Source organism: Labrus mixtus, chromosome 9, assembly GCF_963584025.1.
Source record: "Labrus mixtus chromosome 9, fLabMix1.1, whole genome shotgun sequence".
NCBI classification, from domain to species: Eukaryota; Metazoa; Chordata; class Actinopteri; order Labriformes; family Labridae; genus Labrus; species Labrus mixtus.
The window spans coordinates 21230444-21248531 of NC_083620.1; the positions used below are offsets into that span (position 1 = coordinate 21230444).

An 18088-nucleotide genomic window follows, 5' to 3' on the forward strand; every position below is an offset into this window, starting at 1 on the left:
TCCGAGTTTATCGATACGGTCCCTCGGGAGTGAGAGGTCCAAGATCGATCTGATAAGCTCATTTCTGTTGAGTTTCCACGTTGATTTCTACGTCAAATCTTCGTAACTCAGACTGAGGAAAAAAGCCTTCATCCAGATACTTTCTCCAATTTCACTGCTTCAAAAATGAATCTTCTTTCTTTTCCCACAACAAACTCATTTACACCTCCCCTGCTCTGTGCAGAAAAACAGGTGTAGCCTGCAGTGCGGAACAGCTGTGGTGCCAAGTCAGCAAATCAGATCAGACATTCTTACAAACACCTGCTCCTCCTGATACCTCCATCCAACTTTCCACACCTCAAAACACCTCCACACTTTCTGCAACCTACGCCTGCCTGCCTGCCAAGGGATGCTGCCAAACACAAACAACATGTCAGGGAGACCAAAAAAAAAGCTACTTGACTGATGTGGCAGCAAGGCCACAGTTCATCAACACAGATGTGATTGGGGCCCATGGGATGCTGAGCAGCCAGGCCCCCCCCCCACCCAGCCCAACCCTTCAGGCCCCAACATCATCTCTGGTTCTGCAAAGATCAAAACCTTGCAAACAAAAAAAGCAACCTCCCCCTTTATCACTACTGCCTAATGACTGGTCTCTTCATCTTTGTACCCCCCCCCTTCCCCCCCCCCCATAGTCATCCCCGTCTGTTCCTCCCTCTGTGATGGTGCCCACCGCCTCACTGTCTGCTGTTTCAGCTGTCGCCAGCCTGGCTGTGATCACAACACACCGGGGAGAAGAAATGGAAGAAGAGACGTAGGGAAAGCAAAAGAGTGGATGGAGTCAAAAAAAAAAAATTGTAAGTAACTGAGAGGTAGATTGTGTGTACATAATGTAGGAGGCGGTGGGAGTGAGGTTGGGGGGGGGGGGTAAGAAGATGAGGAGGCAAAGCTGTCTGAAGACGAAGAATGGGGGAGGGGAGACGAGGAAAGAGAAGCAGAAAAGAGGCAAGAGGGGACATAAAAATGACACGAGAGGGAGAGCTGCAGAAATTAGGCCAAGAGCAGCGAGTGAAATATTGGGAAGAGAAGCAGCTGAAAGGGAAAGAAGAGTCGGTGCAGGGGAGTGAGAAAAGGCAAGAAAGAGAGCGCGAGATGGGGCAGAAAAGGAAAAAGCACAACAAGAAAGAGGGTAATAATGAGAGGATGAAAAGATGCGGGCAACTAGAGGTAAAGAGAGATGACTGGAGGGAGAGCTTTTGTAATTTTTTCTTGGCAGCACATACCAGACGTCTTTGTATCTCAAAAGGTCTCTCTATCTTCCTTTGGCTTTCGCACATCTCTTCTCTCAAGAGATTTTCAAGCACAGGGAGATATAAAACATCTCCTAAAAAAAAAGAAACTTCAAATCCCCGTTACTGCAAATCAAAGTCCTTTACTTCAAAGAAAGCTTGAGAATTTTAAACATCGACACAAGGACTAGATTAACAACTTCAAAAATATAACCGTTGGATTATTTACATTACTAAAAGTCCACAGCGAAGGCCTTTTTGCACACCACAGCGAGGCATGCATCAAATCTCCGGGTATCTTCCCTGATCCACCATGCTTTTACATGGAGTTTGGAGCGAGGAGCGAGTCTGCTCCCATGTCATTGATACTCTGGCTTGGCTCCACGTGTACCACCACAGGCCATGAGGGCTCTAATCCTGAGCCGCTCAGTGGCACAGTTTCACCCTGCAGCCATTCACTTTGTCTGCACACAAACGCAGCTGCCAGATTCGTGTGACCAGGCAGACTTTCCCTCAGAAGGGATGGAGGTATTAAATGAGGCGGCTTTCTCTCAGCTCTTTTTTAGGATGAAGTGTGTGTGTGTGTGTGTGTGTGTGTGTGTGTGTGTGTGTGTGTGTGTGGTTGTGTGTGTGTAATGAAAAAGTGAGTACTTACAGTGTGGGAATTCATGGAAAAAATGTATGAGATTGACCTGTCAGATTCGAGGCAAAAAAAAAAAAAAGGTGATCATTGTTTTCCTGTTTCCAGATTAACATGTGTAAGAGTGTTATCCCTCTTATCAATAATAAGTAGGGATCATCTTGTATTACAGGTCGATGTCTGAATCTCTTCTTTATACGTTGAGATTCCTCGGCAGTGCATCAAAGCTCAGTCATCACCCCGCCTTTGAAACTTTTACATTGAACCCCGCAATGGCGTGACATTGGTGTCCCAGTGTGTAAGTTAACATGGCATTACAGCGTTGCGCGAGAGGCACGAGGCTCAAACACACACACACACACACACACACACACACTCATTGCCTTCACACGTGCACAAATCTCCTGAAAATTTCCTGAAATAAAAGGGGGCGAGCTATTTCGCAAAAAGACGGTTCACTTGAGGTGTGAACGCGGCAGTTTTGTACTGTTTTATGCTTGACATCATGTTTTTTTTTCTATTTATTAATTGATGCAGTCCAGTTACGAGTACCATTGATTTAAGGGCTGGCAGGGAAAATCTCCCTACTTGAGGGATGTGTACAAGAGCAACTCAGAAAAACTTCGGAGGCAGACCGTTCTGAAATGTTCTAGAACTTTTCAGGAGTGCATGTGTGGAAGGGGCTTCAGACACACACTCTCACTTCAGTGCTGTGCCATTATGCTAATATAGTAATGTCGTTTTTTTTTTTTCTCTGTTCCTACTTCTGATGCTGGCTAAGCAGCAGAAAGGTCAGCATTCTGCTTCTGCGACTTTAATGTTCCATCTTGGGCAAGCTGTGTAAAAGGGGCTCGTGGATCTACATTTTTAAAGACGGTAATCACACAGGGTGTAACTCATCATACTACTGAACAGCGTTTTCTATTTTAAGTCATTATCATTTATGGGTAATAAAGGACCTGAGCTCTCAGCAGGTCGCTCAGGAAGCCAGTCAAGTGCACAAAAAATCTCATCATGTTAACATGTGTTTTCCCCCCTGGAGTGCAGATACATGTTGAATAAAACATTTGAGTATTGACTTCCTAGGTTGTTACACTGCAAACATGCATTCGCCGGCCTGTTGTCGGACTGAAGTGTCCTCTTGTTGACTCCACTCTGAGGGTGGGTAAAGGACTTTCAGCTCGGGGGACACCCAGCGCCTTCTCTGCTCAGCCTGACTCCCTGCTCCCCGTGCCAGGCTGCTATCCAGCAACAATGACCCTCACAGCTGAGTCCCTGAACATACAGCGGCCAAGGAGTTGTCAATGTAAGTGTAAGTTTGTGTGACATTACTGTGCTGATCACTTTGTCTACCATAATGTACAGCTTGCCCCCCCAGACACACAAAGACACAGTGTGTGTTTATTTCTGAGCATTATTCCACAGGGATATTTGAATAAAGAGACCAGAACTCATTTGAAAGGCCTGGTCAAATAAAAGAGAAACAAATGTATTGTTTCAGTTTCTCTAGCGGAGTGTTTTCCCTCGCTGTACACTTCTTTGTCATCTTGATTTAATATCAAAACGACCTCTCGTGCCGCTGCTTCTCAGATGCTCGACTGACTGAGGAGCTGAGGTGAATTTGAGGCGAAGATGAGGAAAGGAAACCGCCCAGGGCACTTAGCGGTGGTGTTTACTCCACTACTGGTTGTCTGTCTCCTGACTCTGAGCAAAGTAAAATAAACTTTCAGGCCTGTTTTTGCAAAAAAAAAAAACAGGTGAAGAAACCCCAGGAGCTATAGGATCCAGCCTTTTGTTGGCATATGCAAATCTGTTATGGTTATATAATGCAGTAGAGTTATTTGCTCGTAATAGTGTGTTTTGAAGCAGTTTCAGGAACAGGATGTGACAAAAACCTTCATGGACATTTGAACAGTGATCACTAGGGATGGGACAAACTATATATCAGTACGTCGTCCAGACTCATGTGATACAATTACTGATTTCCTGGGGCCAAATATGGATACTTCAATTTAAAATAAATACAGCAATCCAGACTGATTCCCCAATTTGACTCACTGCTCCATGACTTCTCATGGTGTCGCTTTCAACATTAATGAGTGTGATGTGAACAGAAAGTGACAGCGGGATAAAAGACAACAGAAAGATAATGTCAGACAGCAGTAAAGAAGCATAAAAAATGGTGGAACTGACACCACACTGCAGTCCCCTTTCACACAGCCTCACGTTTAAGTGAAATAACTCAAGACACAGAAGCATAATACGGAGGAGAAACCGTTCCACCGCTAAGCCAGCATCGTCACTGCATACATCAATCCTGCAGTTATGGGCGGTTTATATTCGTCAGTTAATTAGACATCACGATGGATCAATGTGTGATTGTCTTGCAATATATAAATTATCGCTGTATCCTGGTAAAACTGATATCGTGGGTGATGTATCCCATGTGAAATTGTACTGTGAGTTTCACTGCGATTCAAACCCCCAGTGATCACAAGTAACAAATCAAACCCTCCCTTTATACTGTAGACCCGCATGAAGTTTGTTTCGTTTAAATCTAAAGCTGCTATTCTGCATTTCATAATGTTCAATAACATAGAGCAGTGTGATGTGTAAATGTGTGTCAGTATGTTTGGCAGGTCCACAGACAGCCAGAGTTACAATGCAATAAAAGAGAGCAGAGAGTCAACACTGTTAACTGGCTTCAAATCAACTTTTTATTGACCAGTGGAGAAAACAATTGCCGTTTGGTGTGTGTGTGTGTTGATGCATACATGTTTATTCATGCAGCCATTGACCAGTGTCACCATTTGGTTTAGTTGTGTGACCGTATCTCTCTCTGTCTGTCTCTCCCTCACAGAGACGGACTGAGGCATGGCAGTGCGAGGCGATACAAACATCTGTTAGCAGCGTGGCTGAGTTCACACGGCGCCAGAGACCTGAAACTAGTCCGAAGTATACTTCTAACAACCTACACTCTCCATGCTCTTCTCTATATTTTGAGCATTTCAGGTTTTTTTTTTTTTTTTTTTAATCTCTGTATTTGCCCCCTTACCTGCATCTTCAGAAACAGAATAAGTTCTGAAAAATATAAGAAAGAAAATGTAAAATAAAACCGTTGTCAATGAACATTGGCCAGTGTAGAGCTTTATATCTCCCTTATGAGTCTTACATTTTCATCCACACATTAAGTCTGAGATGGTTGATTAATAAACACCACTGGAACTTGTAAATGTGTAATGCCAAAGTGAAAACACACAAACTAATCACACCCAGAATAGCAGAAAATATCTTGTATTTTCAAGTATTTTTGTTGGGGTTTGCTCTTTTTTGAACATAAGGAAACATTTGGTGCTTAACGGAGTCTACAGTCATACTAGCTGCGCTTTAGGCTAATGCTATCATCAGGCTAACATGGTCACAATGACTGTGCTAACATGCTGATGTTTAGCAGGTTTATTATGTTTACCATTTTAGATGACAATGATAACAAGCTCATATTTGCTTCTAAGCATGAAACACGAGGTTAAGCAAAGGCCGGTGGAATTGTTATTTCTCTTGCAGGTATCTGGTCCCAACCCATAGTATTAGTCAGATTAAAATGTTTACCTGATGAGTGTAAAATACAAAGTTATTGCAATTCATCCAAAATGGGAAGGTGTATTAGTGTTTTAAAACACCAAAACATTGTGACTCCTTATTTCTGATGCACAGTTGTCAACCTGCTTATGGAGCTAAAAGTCACGAGGATTCTTTCTCTGGTGGACATGACTAAATGTTATAATATTTTACGTCATTAAATATATATATATATTTGGAGGGATGGATGGATAGATGGATAATGATGTCTGAAGTGCACAGCCAGCAGAGACAGATATTGCGTTAAACTGCAGCCTACAGTCCATCAAGGCTGTTAGCCTTAATCTGTGGCTGGCTCATTGAGAGAAAGAAGAATGCTTTGACCTCCTCACAAACTGCCCTTATACTTCTCCCTGCCTCCATCTCTCCCTCCCCCTTACAGCTCTCCATTCCTTTTCCCAGCCGAGCCTCCAGGGGTTTCTCTACCGCCACTGCCACTACATTCCTGCTCTGCTCCTCTTCCCGTCCTGCCTTGCCTCCATCCATCTGAACGCTCTGTCATTCACAGCCTACAGTCGCCCCTCGCTGCCTCCATATCTCCCATCCTTCAACCCCCTCCTCTCTGCACTGACTCTCGCCATTGTGAGTCCTGCTCTTGCTCCTCTGTCTTGGGCTGCTGTGTGAGAATGGGGTCATTGTTGCCCTGTTGCAGCATGTACGTGTGTGATAGTAGGAGGGTGAGTTCTCTGCCCCGGCACCAGCATGCCCTGCTGTCCGACCTCCACGTGCACACACAGGCCTACAACTGCAAATGCATCAAACCTGCAGACGTGCCCCAACAAAAACAAATGAAAACACAGCTTGTTCCTGTGATAGTGCTGTCTAACAACTGGACTTCCAATGGGGAGTCCACTTTTGAAAGACCTACATTTTCTTTAAAGGTAGACTAAATTGAACTAAACTGAAGATTAAGCAAAATGGATACTGCAAATGTAAACATGCAGCTACCTATAAAGAGTTAGGATTGCAGAGGTTTTAATGTTTGTAACTACTAGTTTCAAAGTTAAATCATTAATCCTTAAGAAATGATTTTACAGATGATATTAATGTAGTACAGGTTAAGTAAGGAAACATCTGCAGCCCAAACAGAGCAATCCAGGTTGATAACAGGAAGGCGTCATAATGTTAGCAGCTGTAGCCTCACCTAAAAGACTTGGGGGAAGAAATGATCCGTAAACAGAAAAAGCCTTTGTTGACATTTTCCTCAGCAAAGATTCAGAGTGAGTACTACAATTGGCTGTTAAAAGAAAGTCAGATGTGATTTTTCATCAGAAATCAGGAGTTACACATGTCCAGGACAAGATCAGCAAGGATATTAGAGGTAAGGCCTACTGCTTTATTCACATGGAGCGCCAAAATCAACACAAAGGGAAAGTTCCACACAGGAGCTTTAAAGGCTTTATATGCGATTTTTTTTGATCCAGCAGATGTCGCCCTTGAGCACCAGCATGAAACCAAAACAACTTGCGCTGCATTGTTGTGTTAGCATGCTAATGCTAGCGATCTTTATTATGCTCGTATCTTCACACTGCATGTAAATTTACCCGAAATGAGCGTGATCTAGAAACGCAGTTAATCAGTGAGTACAGTATGTTATGTCCTGACGATGTAAACAAAGTGAAGATAGGACTCTGAAAACTCAGAAAACATCACAGACAGTGGGACTCGGGTGTTACACCCATTGTAGACAGTCATGACTCACAGAGTTATTTTCAGAGGATATACTTGATTTATATTACATTTAAGTGTGAAAAAATCACATATAAAGCCTTTAAATCAATGACCATGTTGTATAGGAGTAAGCTAATGTTAACTGTGGCAGTTGGTTCAGGACACTTTCAAATGGTTACACCGAACAGTTTTAGGCTTCTGTACAACCACTGAAGTCATGTATAATCTCTAAACACAACTAGGCTGAGTTTGAATGTGCAAAACAGTAGCTTTCTGCAACCTACTACACACATCCATCATAGATATCATTCATAAATCCCAAAACACAACACACTTCAACACAACAACCTAAAAGACTCGTGATGATAGCAGTCTTATCCTCTGCAGTACCAGCCATATCACTAGCTCACAGTCTAGTTAGTCACAGTCTCGGCCTCCACAGCTCTGTGTCTCTGTGGGATTAGCAGCCGACACCGGCCACCGCTCTAATCCTTTCCTCAACAGACTCACTCTTATATTCTCTCACACACACACACACACACACACACACACACACACACACACACACACACACAAAGCCACAGATATAGACTTTTCAATGACAGTGTCTATTTGCCATATCTAGCCTTGCTAATCTGTTAACTAGGTATTACAGATTTTATGTGCAGTGCCGTTTCCTGATGTCATGTTAACTTGATTAGCAAATTAACCCACATTGAAAGAAAAAAACAAAAATAATCCCAATTATATTAATTTGCCTTTTTCTTGCCTTTTGATAAAGGACTGCAGGGCAAACAGCACACTCAGCAGGCCTGCCTAGAGACACCATTCACATTATTGTTTACTGTGTAAACACAGCTTCTATTTGAAGCTACAGCATTCAAGACAGCAGGTAATGCCAACAGGTCTCTGTCTTTATTATCGTGTCCATAATGGCCTCTGAATCTACATTTAAACAGCACATATAGGCTGCACAAATTGGACCATAACATTTCCACTTACATGTCACTTATTGATTAGTGAGTTGAAATAAGGTGGAGACATTATATGTTAAAGGTGTTCTAAGGGAGGACAAATATTAGCTGTATGTATACAGCTATCCACAGGGACATAGTCAACCTTTACCATGACCATGACCTTTATGTAGTAGCAAACAAGACGTACAGATAAAAACCGGCCGGTGTCCCGCTGCAGGTAGCATCAGGTGATCAGCTCACCAGTATTGTCTTACCTGCGGCTGACTCATGGCTTCTATGGAGTTCTAAGTAAAGTGTCAGTGATTCTCAGTGACGTGTGTCCACATTTAATGGGAACCATGACTCAGTCTCACATCCTAGTAGTGCTAATGAAACAGAGCAGAAAACAATATCTCGATGTCCACTTACTCACATTTTGCGGAGCTTTCAGTCATATTTCACCCAGCATTCATCATTCATTCAGAGAGGCAGGAAATGTTGGGAAGAGAGAGCGGAGAACATGGGGCACGCGACATAACCGCTATAGGCTATCGGGAACCACCCATTGACGGTATTCTAACGATGATTTATTCAACTCATAGACTGTAAATGTTAATGGAGGAAGCCTGACTGATGTCACAAATCTGTTACTGCAGGGGTCATTGGAGTCCCATTCATGGCAGTGGCCCTGCTGGAAATGATGTCTCCCCCTAACTTTCAGTCAGCACTAACAGAAGTTTATGAGCTGCAGCTGAGGTCGTGATTTAGCCTTCTGAAAAACAACTTCACCGCGCCCATCTGTCAATTAGGTCAGCTGCAAGCCTCATTGTGAATACCGCTTATCGTTCAGAAAATCAAAACAGACGAATTATCCAAAAAATCCATCCCCCTGTACAGTGGGTGTTGATCGAGGCATCGGCTCATCAGACCTATTTCGTTATTTGAACCAGACTTTTAAACATGTTCAATTTCTGCTGTAGAAATTGCCTTTATTAAATGGGGTGTCGATGTGACTTCCAGTGCTTCTGCAGCCAGCCTCAAGCGGACACTCGACGAACTGCAGGATTTTGCATTTCTCATCACTGGAGGTTGCCGCTTGCTGTAACGCCACACTGAAAAGGAAGTCTTGCCTGGAAGTTGTTTATGCTAACTGCTGGCTTCACCAGAATTATGGAGAAATTCACATCCGTTCCCCCAGATACATAATATTCTCTGTCAAACGATGAATGACAATGATATCCAATGCTTTTAGAAAATGGGCATTTAGTGACCAAAGACATCCAAGGTTGAAATATATGACATTTGAATTTGTCAAAATGATGAATAAATAAAATCTAGGTTGTATTAATAAGTAATATCTGATTTAGTTCCATCACTAGTTAAACTCTATCACAATAAAATACAATCATTTGTCCTTGTCCCATACAACAATACTGAGACATATGTGCGTCTTTTATGTCTGTTGTGACTGAAAGAACTCTTGAGTCTTTTCATTTACTGCTGTTATCCTGCCAATCAAAAAAGGACGGGTGCCCTGTGCTTTGGGAGACAAGAGGCTGATTCAGGATCAGAGTGACAGGTAAGACATCACCATTGGGTGACGGGGGGACCTACCAACCTACAAACACATTGTGACATCACTGTAAGGAGGTCATGGTAATCAGATTACCCCAGACTAAGTCACCACGTTGGGTCTGATGGAGAGCCGCACACAGCAGTTAAAAAAAAACAAAAAACAGAATACAGTCTCACGCATCCACACGCCTTAAAATTTTAACTCGGCGAAAAGATAAAATTAGATAAAAGCATCACAGAGAGCTAAAAATAATTTCCCTTTGCTGTGAAAGGTTTGTAAAGCTTCAAACACACGCTGACTCTAACAGCAGTCACGTTTTGCCTTGATGCCTGCTTCTGTGTGAGCGTGAAGACATGTTTACTGAGCGCAGGTCGGCTGATGGGAGACAGAGGAGAGGCTCGGGGGCCTGAGCCGCTCTGTAACCGTGCTGATGCCAAGTGGTCGGCGGTTTGAAGAGGACACCCGAGACCAGCGCACCTGGACAATGAGCTGAGGTGTAACCCTAAACTGAGATGAACCGCTGTTTATCCCCCGTGCGCTCCCTATCTCACTGTTTCCCATCAGTATCCTCACTTACTTCATGTATCTCTTCTCTCTCTCTGATCTAACGTGCACCATTTTTATTCTCCCAGTGTTGATAATAAGAATTAAGTATGCTGGGTTCTAGTATTTGGATACAAAAACACAACAATGCCTTGTATATTTTAATTCAGATTCATATAATCAAACTATGAAGGAAAGCAACTTGTGGGTTGGTCTCGCTCATGTCTAAAGAACCATTGAATCAAGTGCAATGTCAAATTCTTTGACATTTGGACAGAGTATTTTTACAGTGTAGTTTTGCATTTTACATAAATGATCAGAATACTTCTTCAAAATGTATTCTCCCAATCTCTTGGTTCCCTGCCTCTGTCCTCTAGCCTTCTTTCCATCGCCAGTCTAACGCTAACTTCTCTCAGTAAGAGTGTGAGTAACAGCCTAATCACGTACATAACTATTAGCACCACACATTTTCAGAAAGATTCGTCAATCAGGGTAAAAACAGTGACATTCTTGCATGTCTTGCGTCGCTATTTTCACTCAGACAATACTCTAAATTGGGAGACTGACATTTTGCGCAGCAGCTCAAAGCAGCTAGCAGCTGTATGACTCAGTGACACAGAAGCAGAGCCCATGTCACCATGGAAAGGCAGCGTTATGGTGTTGTTGCCAGGGCTCTGCTGTCCAATACACGTCTGATCCTCAGCATCTCTTACAAATCGCATAAGGGAGGAGGGAGAGCAGCAGGGTTCATGTGGTAAAGAGCGAGACATGATAAAAAAAAAAAAAAGTTTGAAAAAAAAAGAAGAGACTATTAGGAAGAAGAGGAGGATTTAAGATTAGGAAGCATTTTGGAAGATCAGCACTGACTGTGTTAGAGCTAAAAGGCCTTTAGTCAGCATCCTGCACACTCCACCCATATTTGTGCACTCCCTCCCCCATCACTCATGTCACTTAGGATAAACGCACACAGTCTGACCTGCACATATACAGTATATGAAAACACACTCACAAAAATGCACTTTGATGTGCACTGTGTGTCATTTGTTAGATGCACCAACAACTGCAACTGCGTCTTTAAACAGCAAGTAGCACAAAGGACCAAAAATAGCACAGTGAGTTGCAGAGCAGAACTGCTCTCCTTGAGGAGGGGAGGAAAGAGGAGGAAGAGGATGAGGATGAAGAGCGGGAGGAGATGCGGAGAGGGATGACAGGGAAAAGATGGCAGAAAGAGACCAGCTCTCTAGGACTCAGGCCGTCCTGCTGGGTTCAATTTAAGTGTCACATCCAGTACCAGCTCCCAGGAAGACCTATCTATTAATATCCAGTGCTTGAACTTGATAATCACATTTCTGTAATGTCATGAAATTATTCTCTTAACTGTCCACTTTTTTTGTGGCAGTGGATTTACCTAAGGTCAATTGGAGAGAGTAATAGATTTGACTGGACAGCAGACAGGTCAATGTTAGAAGTGGGACAATTAATCAATACACCAACATATCACAACAGGCTCTTTTGCAGGGGTTTAACATTTAAGAAATATGATAACACATTTTGGCTTAGAGTTTGACAAACATTGTTTTAGATTTTAGCCTAGAAAAAAAGAATAAACAAAGATAAACACTTTGCCTGACTCAGTAGGGTACAAACGTCTTTAACTTGCTGACTAACACGTTTGACCAAAACGTTTAAGCACTTGGCTAGGATATTGTCCAACATGACCACCCATAAAAAAACCCATTTCACATCAATATCCAATCTTCTTGCTAAGCTAAGCTAATAAACTCCTGGCTATATCGTCATATTCACAGTTCAGGCAGGCAAGAGGTATCCATCTTTTTGTCTGGTTCTCAGTCAGAGAAACATTATGCATATTCCGCAAAACTGTTTATAGATGTTTGAGTCTTTAAGGGAGCAATATGTAACTCTGACAAGTAGCGTTTAAAATTGGTACTGCAGTCCAAATTCAAAACATTGGAGAGAGCTGTTTCCCCCCCGCCCCCTCCTACAGACTGTCGATGTGCACACAGGTTGCCATGTCGTGAACAAGCTTCAGTGTTTAGCCAGCTCTGCATCGGTCTTTCCGCGCTCCAACCGCTCTCCTTTTCTTTTACAAAAGTATCTCCAATATTTATCCTAGTTGTTCCACGTTTGTGGTCATGGAGCTTATTAGAAAAATGCAGAGGCTTTTCAGGTCGGGTAGAATCAGTTGGCTTGCCCGTTTCCATCGCTGCAACACCTGTTGTTTTGGAGTTTGCCTGGCATACCAAGGGGCCAAAAAGGTCGTGTAGGGTTGCCTCGATAACGCCAAACCTTTTCTGGTCAAAACAACTACAGACCATTCTGCATGAAACCTAGGAGGAGGACACGGCTGCTGCATTGCTGTCAGAGAAGTCAGCACTTAAACGTAGCATGTTTCCTTAGTGTCTGATGATATATATAGTATGGTCATTTTATGATTGAATTCAGTAGATATCTTACATATTGCTCCTTTCATTTATTTTGGCTTGTATTAGATTGTTAACCTTAAAACCACTGTTGCCATAGGCATTTTTTTGTTTTGATAATATTGGCATATTATTCCCACCTTGTGTCAATATCTCTGTCACAAGTGCACTTCATCTTATAAGATTTACTAAATACACCCTCTTAAAGAATTACACTCTGCTGTTATTATATAAGGTCCACCTTTTTTTAAACTAATGCAGTCATGTGCACCAGTTCTGCCATTAACCAAACCGTCATGATGTAAGAAATGTTCGTTTTCGTAATAAAAGAAAAACTGTTTTAAGAACCATTTCAAGAACCACTTACTAGCTTATTCTGTTCATCTACCACAATTGTTATGTTTCTATTAATCTGATAAGTTTCCTAATAACTACTATGACTTTTTAGACCAAGATTTCAGTGTAACACAATATAAGTCAATAGCAACATAAACTCTCCGGGCTCTAAAATGTCCACTAAGTTGAACTTATAGTTTCAACACAAACCAAAAATCATAACCTTCATAAAGATATGATTTATTGCATATAATTGTTTTGATATAAATTATATTCAGTTGTTTTTAAAACTTCCTGTGGTGCTGCTCTGCTGGTGACATGGGTGCTAAAGCTGCCACAGTTCATAAGTTCTTTAGTGTGTGTCGTTTATTGTTAATTTAGTGTAAATTTGTCTCTTGTCTTACGTGTCGTCATGATATTTCAACAATACACAGTAACCTGCTGTTCACCAGGGCTGGACATGGTACGAAGCTGTGGACTCGACTTAGGCCCTTGCTTGGCAATTCACACAGAGAATAAGTCACAATTGTATTTTGTACTCACTATTGCTGGACTTGAGGTCTCTGTGGATGATGGGTACGAAGGCCTGGTTGTGCAGGTAATCCATTCCTGTGGCGATCTGGACCGCCCAGTTCACCAGAACACGTGGAGGAACCTTCTTCCCAGCGAGCGCTCGGTTCAGAGCCCCCCCTCTGGCATACTCCATCACCAAGCACAGGTTGGGCTCTCGCAGGCAGACCCCCCGCAGAGTGATTATGTTGGGGTGCCTGAGCATCCAGAAGAGCCGGGCTTCCTGTCGAACGCTCTCTGCTGTGACACTTATATCCTCATCTGGGTCTTGCCTGGCGGCTTTAACTGCTACTTCTTCTCTCCGCCATACACCTTTGTACACTTTCCCAAATCCTCCAGCTCCAATCACTTCCGCCAGGAGCAGTTCTGAGAAGTCTATCTCCAAGGGACAATCACCAACCCTGCCTGCCACCAGCCCTCCTGCAGTCAGCTGCTGGTAGTTGGCGGAGCCCCCTCTTGTAACATAGTTGCTTGGAAAGATACCCACCTTGTCCTGGATCTTCCCCGTCCACCAGCCCTCATCCCCGGACACTTTGGAGTCTTTGGAGAGGACCTCAAGAAGGTCCCCACGCCGCAGGGTTAACTCCTCATCTGCTGTTGCCTCATAGTCGAACACCGCCGTCCAGTAGGGGTTGGGGTTGTTGCCCCTGCAGCGGTGACCAGGATGGGAGTCCGGAGAGTCTGAGGAAGACATCGTGGAGGAGTTCCAGCTGCTTCCATTCTCCTCCTGCATGGCAGGGGCCGGACACATTGGTGGTGGAGGGGTCATATTTAGAGGCATGGAGGAGGTAGAAGAAGAAGGGGGCCCTGGTGGGATTAGACAAGGGGGAGGCGGAGAGCAGCAGCCCCCACAGCTGGTGCAGGACAGGGGGGCCGCTGTGCTGCTCACTCTGCCGTATGGGTTCATGGCAGCCTGGTTGCTGTTTGACTCTGTGGGCCTGCCCTCTGTCAACTCAAGCACAAAATCCATACAGGGCCCATCTACAGAGACGAGGTGTCCTCGACCACCAGTGGGCGGGGGGGTGAGGGGATCAGAGGAGGCTGTGACCGCTCCCCCCTGTCACCACATCGCCCGCTTGAAAGTGTGCCAAATCCTGTCACCGGTTGCTGCTGTGCTGTTGATACAGAGTGTGTAAGTAACATGTATTCCCAAAGGCAGGTTCACTCGGGGACAATGTTCAGCGGGTCATATAGATCCTTGAGTGAAGCCCCCCCCCCCCCCTCCAAAAACCCAACTGACTGTTTCCACAATTGTGTTTTATAGAAAGCTGCCCCCGGCTGTTGACGTGTGTCTCAGAAGCCGCAGGTCCAACGATCATTTAGAAAGATGTCTTCAGTGTAAAAAGTTCCTCGTTCCATAAATGTTTACTCTCATTTTTCTCTCAGTTAACAAAAGCTTAACCTACTCACTTAAAAAGTGACTATGTTGCTGTTACATGTAAGAGCAGATCATCTGAATTCAAAAAAAAAAAAAAAAAAATCTGGGCTCATGATTTCAGTTTGAGCCACAGAGACACTAAAGTGATAATAAAGCCACAACGGATTAATTTGAGATAGAAATATGGACTATTTAAGCTTCGAATTAAAACTGCAGTCTGTGTTTGAAATCCTCTGAGCAGGGGTCCTCGTTTTTTCTCATCCAGTCCAGCGTAGATGCACCTCCCCCGCCTGCCATCTCCATGAACACGGGCTGATTCCTCCTCTGAAGTGTGTGTGTGTGTGTGTGTATGGAAATATCCGCTGGATATTCGCCCTACATCCCCTCAAGCCAGTCCAGAGTAAATCCTACATGCATGGCCACTCATGAGCCGGTTCAACATCCCTGAATACCTCCAAACAAAAAAGCCCTGTCCATTTAAAAAAAAGACAGCTGAGGGAATTAAAGAAAGAGGACGACGCCTGGTCGGCAGGTATTCAATACAGAGCAGGAAAGTGGCACCATGTTCAGCATCCAGCAGCCGAGTCTCTCAGCACAACAAACCCGCCCCCGTCTCTGTGCAGCGGCCTGCTTCAGTCGCCTCTGCTGGGCTACATTTGTGATGGTGACGAGCCCTCGGTTACAAAATAAACTCTTCTTCTCCGGAGACATTAAAGGGATGCCAGCATTTCTCATTATCCTGCAGCCTCGAGAGCACGCGGAGGGTACAAATATATCCTACTTCAGCAGGGTAGTTTTTCTAAATGTCCACGACTTATTTAAGAGACAAGACACCATCACACGGCGGCAACAAGGTGGGAAATCGAGTCAGCGGAGGTTTGCATGGAGGCATTGCAACATTACAGTAGCTCTGGTCCAGCCAAATAAAGGCGATGAAGAGATCCACACAGTCTCCATGTTTCCTTTATCAAAAGATCCGTACCCTGTGTTAATAATAATAACAGTAATAAACGTAATAATAATAATAATAATGATAATAATAATAATATAGGCTACGGTTATTTTTTAAGCCCGTACAATTCTGTAAGCCCGTACAATTCTGTAGGTTTCCAGTCCCATGCTTTCGTCTCCTTGCTTTAAATACGTACTATTGCATACTGTAACCTAACCTGGACACTGAAGGCAGCAACATCCACAGACACCGTCGCTTGCTTAGGGCGTGTGGTTTCATCCAAGTAAGAAGAGGGACCATCCAGGTCAGTAACCCAATTTGTCGACAAATGCTCCGGGGAGTCCCAGTTCGTGCTGCTCAGCCAGCTGTCCGGGGGTCCGTTGTATTCAAACGGGCTTTATCTCCAGAAAAAGGCAGTGACATTTCGAACACACAGAGGCGAGCTGTCAGTCTGCTGGTCTGACTTTGCATCCAAACACACCGGGGGTGCAGTCCGCATACGTACCTACTATTGCTTCCTCTGTCGCCGATCTACACAACATACGGATGGTCGAAGCACGCAGGAATCTGTACGCACTCACTCCCATCACGTGAGTGCAGATCGGTGTGCAGAGCGGAGAAGAGGACGCTACAGACTGTTGGAACCTGGTTGGAACGAAGCTGAGGATGTGCGGTTGCATTGTGGGTAATGTAGTTTCTGAGGGATCTCCTGCTGACCTACATCATTCTGGCAGCCAATGAAAGTAAATAATTAGCAACATAACCATCAAAAGGAAAAGGATTAGTGTCACCCACGATATAGCTACCATATTGTACTCCAGTTGCATGAAGATTATCATTCATTTTGTAATCTCTTTATTGCTATAATGTAGGCTATTACATAGTAATGTGTATAGCCTTTTCCCTGGTCAGATTGTTCAGGGGACAAAGGTCAGAGCAACAGCCCTGTTGCTAGCAGGAATTGAGTATGTTTGACAATTTGTCGGTGTCGAAATCATACAGCCTAAACAAGAACAACAACGACATAAATGTTTTTTTTTAGATCGATAGATGGATGTTGGCTACTTAATTTAGTCCAAACTGGTAAATTCTGTAAAATAATCAATTCAACAGAAGAGATGTCTGACTTTCAAGACCAGATGTAGCACAGTCAGCTAAACAATTTCCCTGGGTTTTGCACAAAAAGCATTATAAAGTGGTGAATGATATGATGTTTTTATATTGCATTTGATTTACTGAGACAAAATGACATGACATACACTGATAACTGTGTTAATATAATAGCAATAATTGTTATTTCACCTATAAACATAATAAGGTGAAAGAATTGCAATATGTTTCGGGCAATAAAGGTTTATGCAATGCTGACCCCTGGTGTGAAAAAAGTGTAACACATGCACTTGGTGGCTCAATGGTTGTGTCCATTGTCAGAAAGTGACAGTGCTAAGAAACTTACATTCACCTTAGTGCAATGTGAACATAGTTGACTATTTTCATTCTCATCTATACTCACTTAGATACACCGTATTGGACTTTTAACTAACTGGTCGTTGTAGAGGTCTCTGCATCTGCCCAGCTAATGGTGGAATAGTTGGGTGGAAATAGTTTTTTTTTAAGTCTACACATGAATGTTAAGTGTCATGTGATAACTTTTGCCTTCATGATATGAACATGTATGATTAAAAAAAAAGTTGTGTATTATGTATGTTTATTTACCAATCAATTGTCACCTTGTATGGTAATTGTTGCCACTGATTTTTTGTATTAGGAGTCCAAGTGAAGCAAATACAGTACACATGAAATACTGCTTAAATTTACCCATTACTCCTGGAATGGCCCAGTAATCGACATACATTTATACAATATATTTTGATATCTACCAACAAAAAAAACGTAGGCCTATAGCTTTCTTTCCACCATTGGTAAAAGGTAAAGATCGCACAATAGCATTTGTGTTGTATTGTAAAATTACACAATTAATTTAACCTGTTTTTTAAATTTATTTATTGCACAAAAAAAACATTAACATAATAGATCAATGGAAAAACAGACAGTACATAATGATTAGTTCATTAACAAACTATACATTTTGAAAGAAATGTGCTGGAGGAGCCA

The 18088-nt window shown here is 43.1% G+C and overlaps 1 protein-coding gene across 2 annotated transcripts in view; it reads right to left on the bottom strand.

Moving 5' to 3' along the window:
* The window catches only part of map3k10 (mitogen-activated protein kinase kinase kinase 10), a 136155-nt gene extending 120054 nt beyond the window's left edge, over positions 1 to 16101 (bottom strand). For both annotated transcript variants that reach the window (XR_009674188.1, XM_061046862.1), the window contains exon 1: positions 13617 to 16101. Coding sequence is in view for 1 of the 2 variants with exons in the window: in XM_061046862.1 (XP_060902845.1) it covers positions 13617 to 14613 (997 nt within the window). In the remaining variant the exon portion in view is untranslated. The remainder of the gene's footprint in view (positions 1 to 13616) is intronic.
* Positions 16102 to 18088: the final 1987 nt, after the last annotated feature.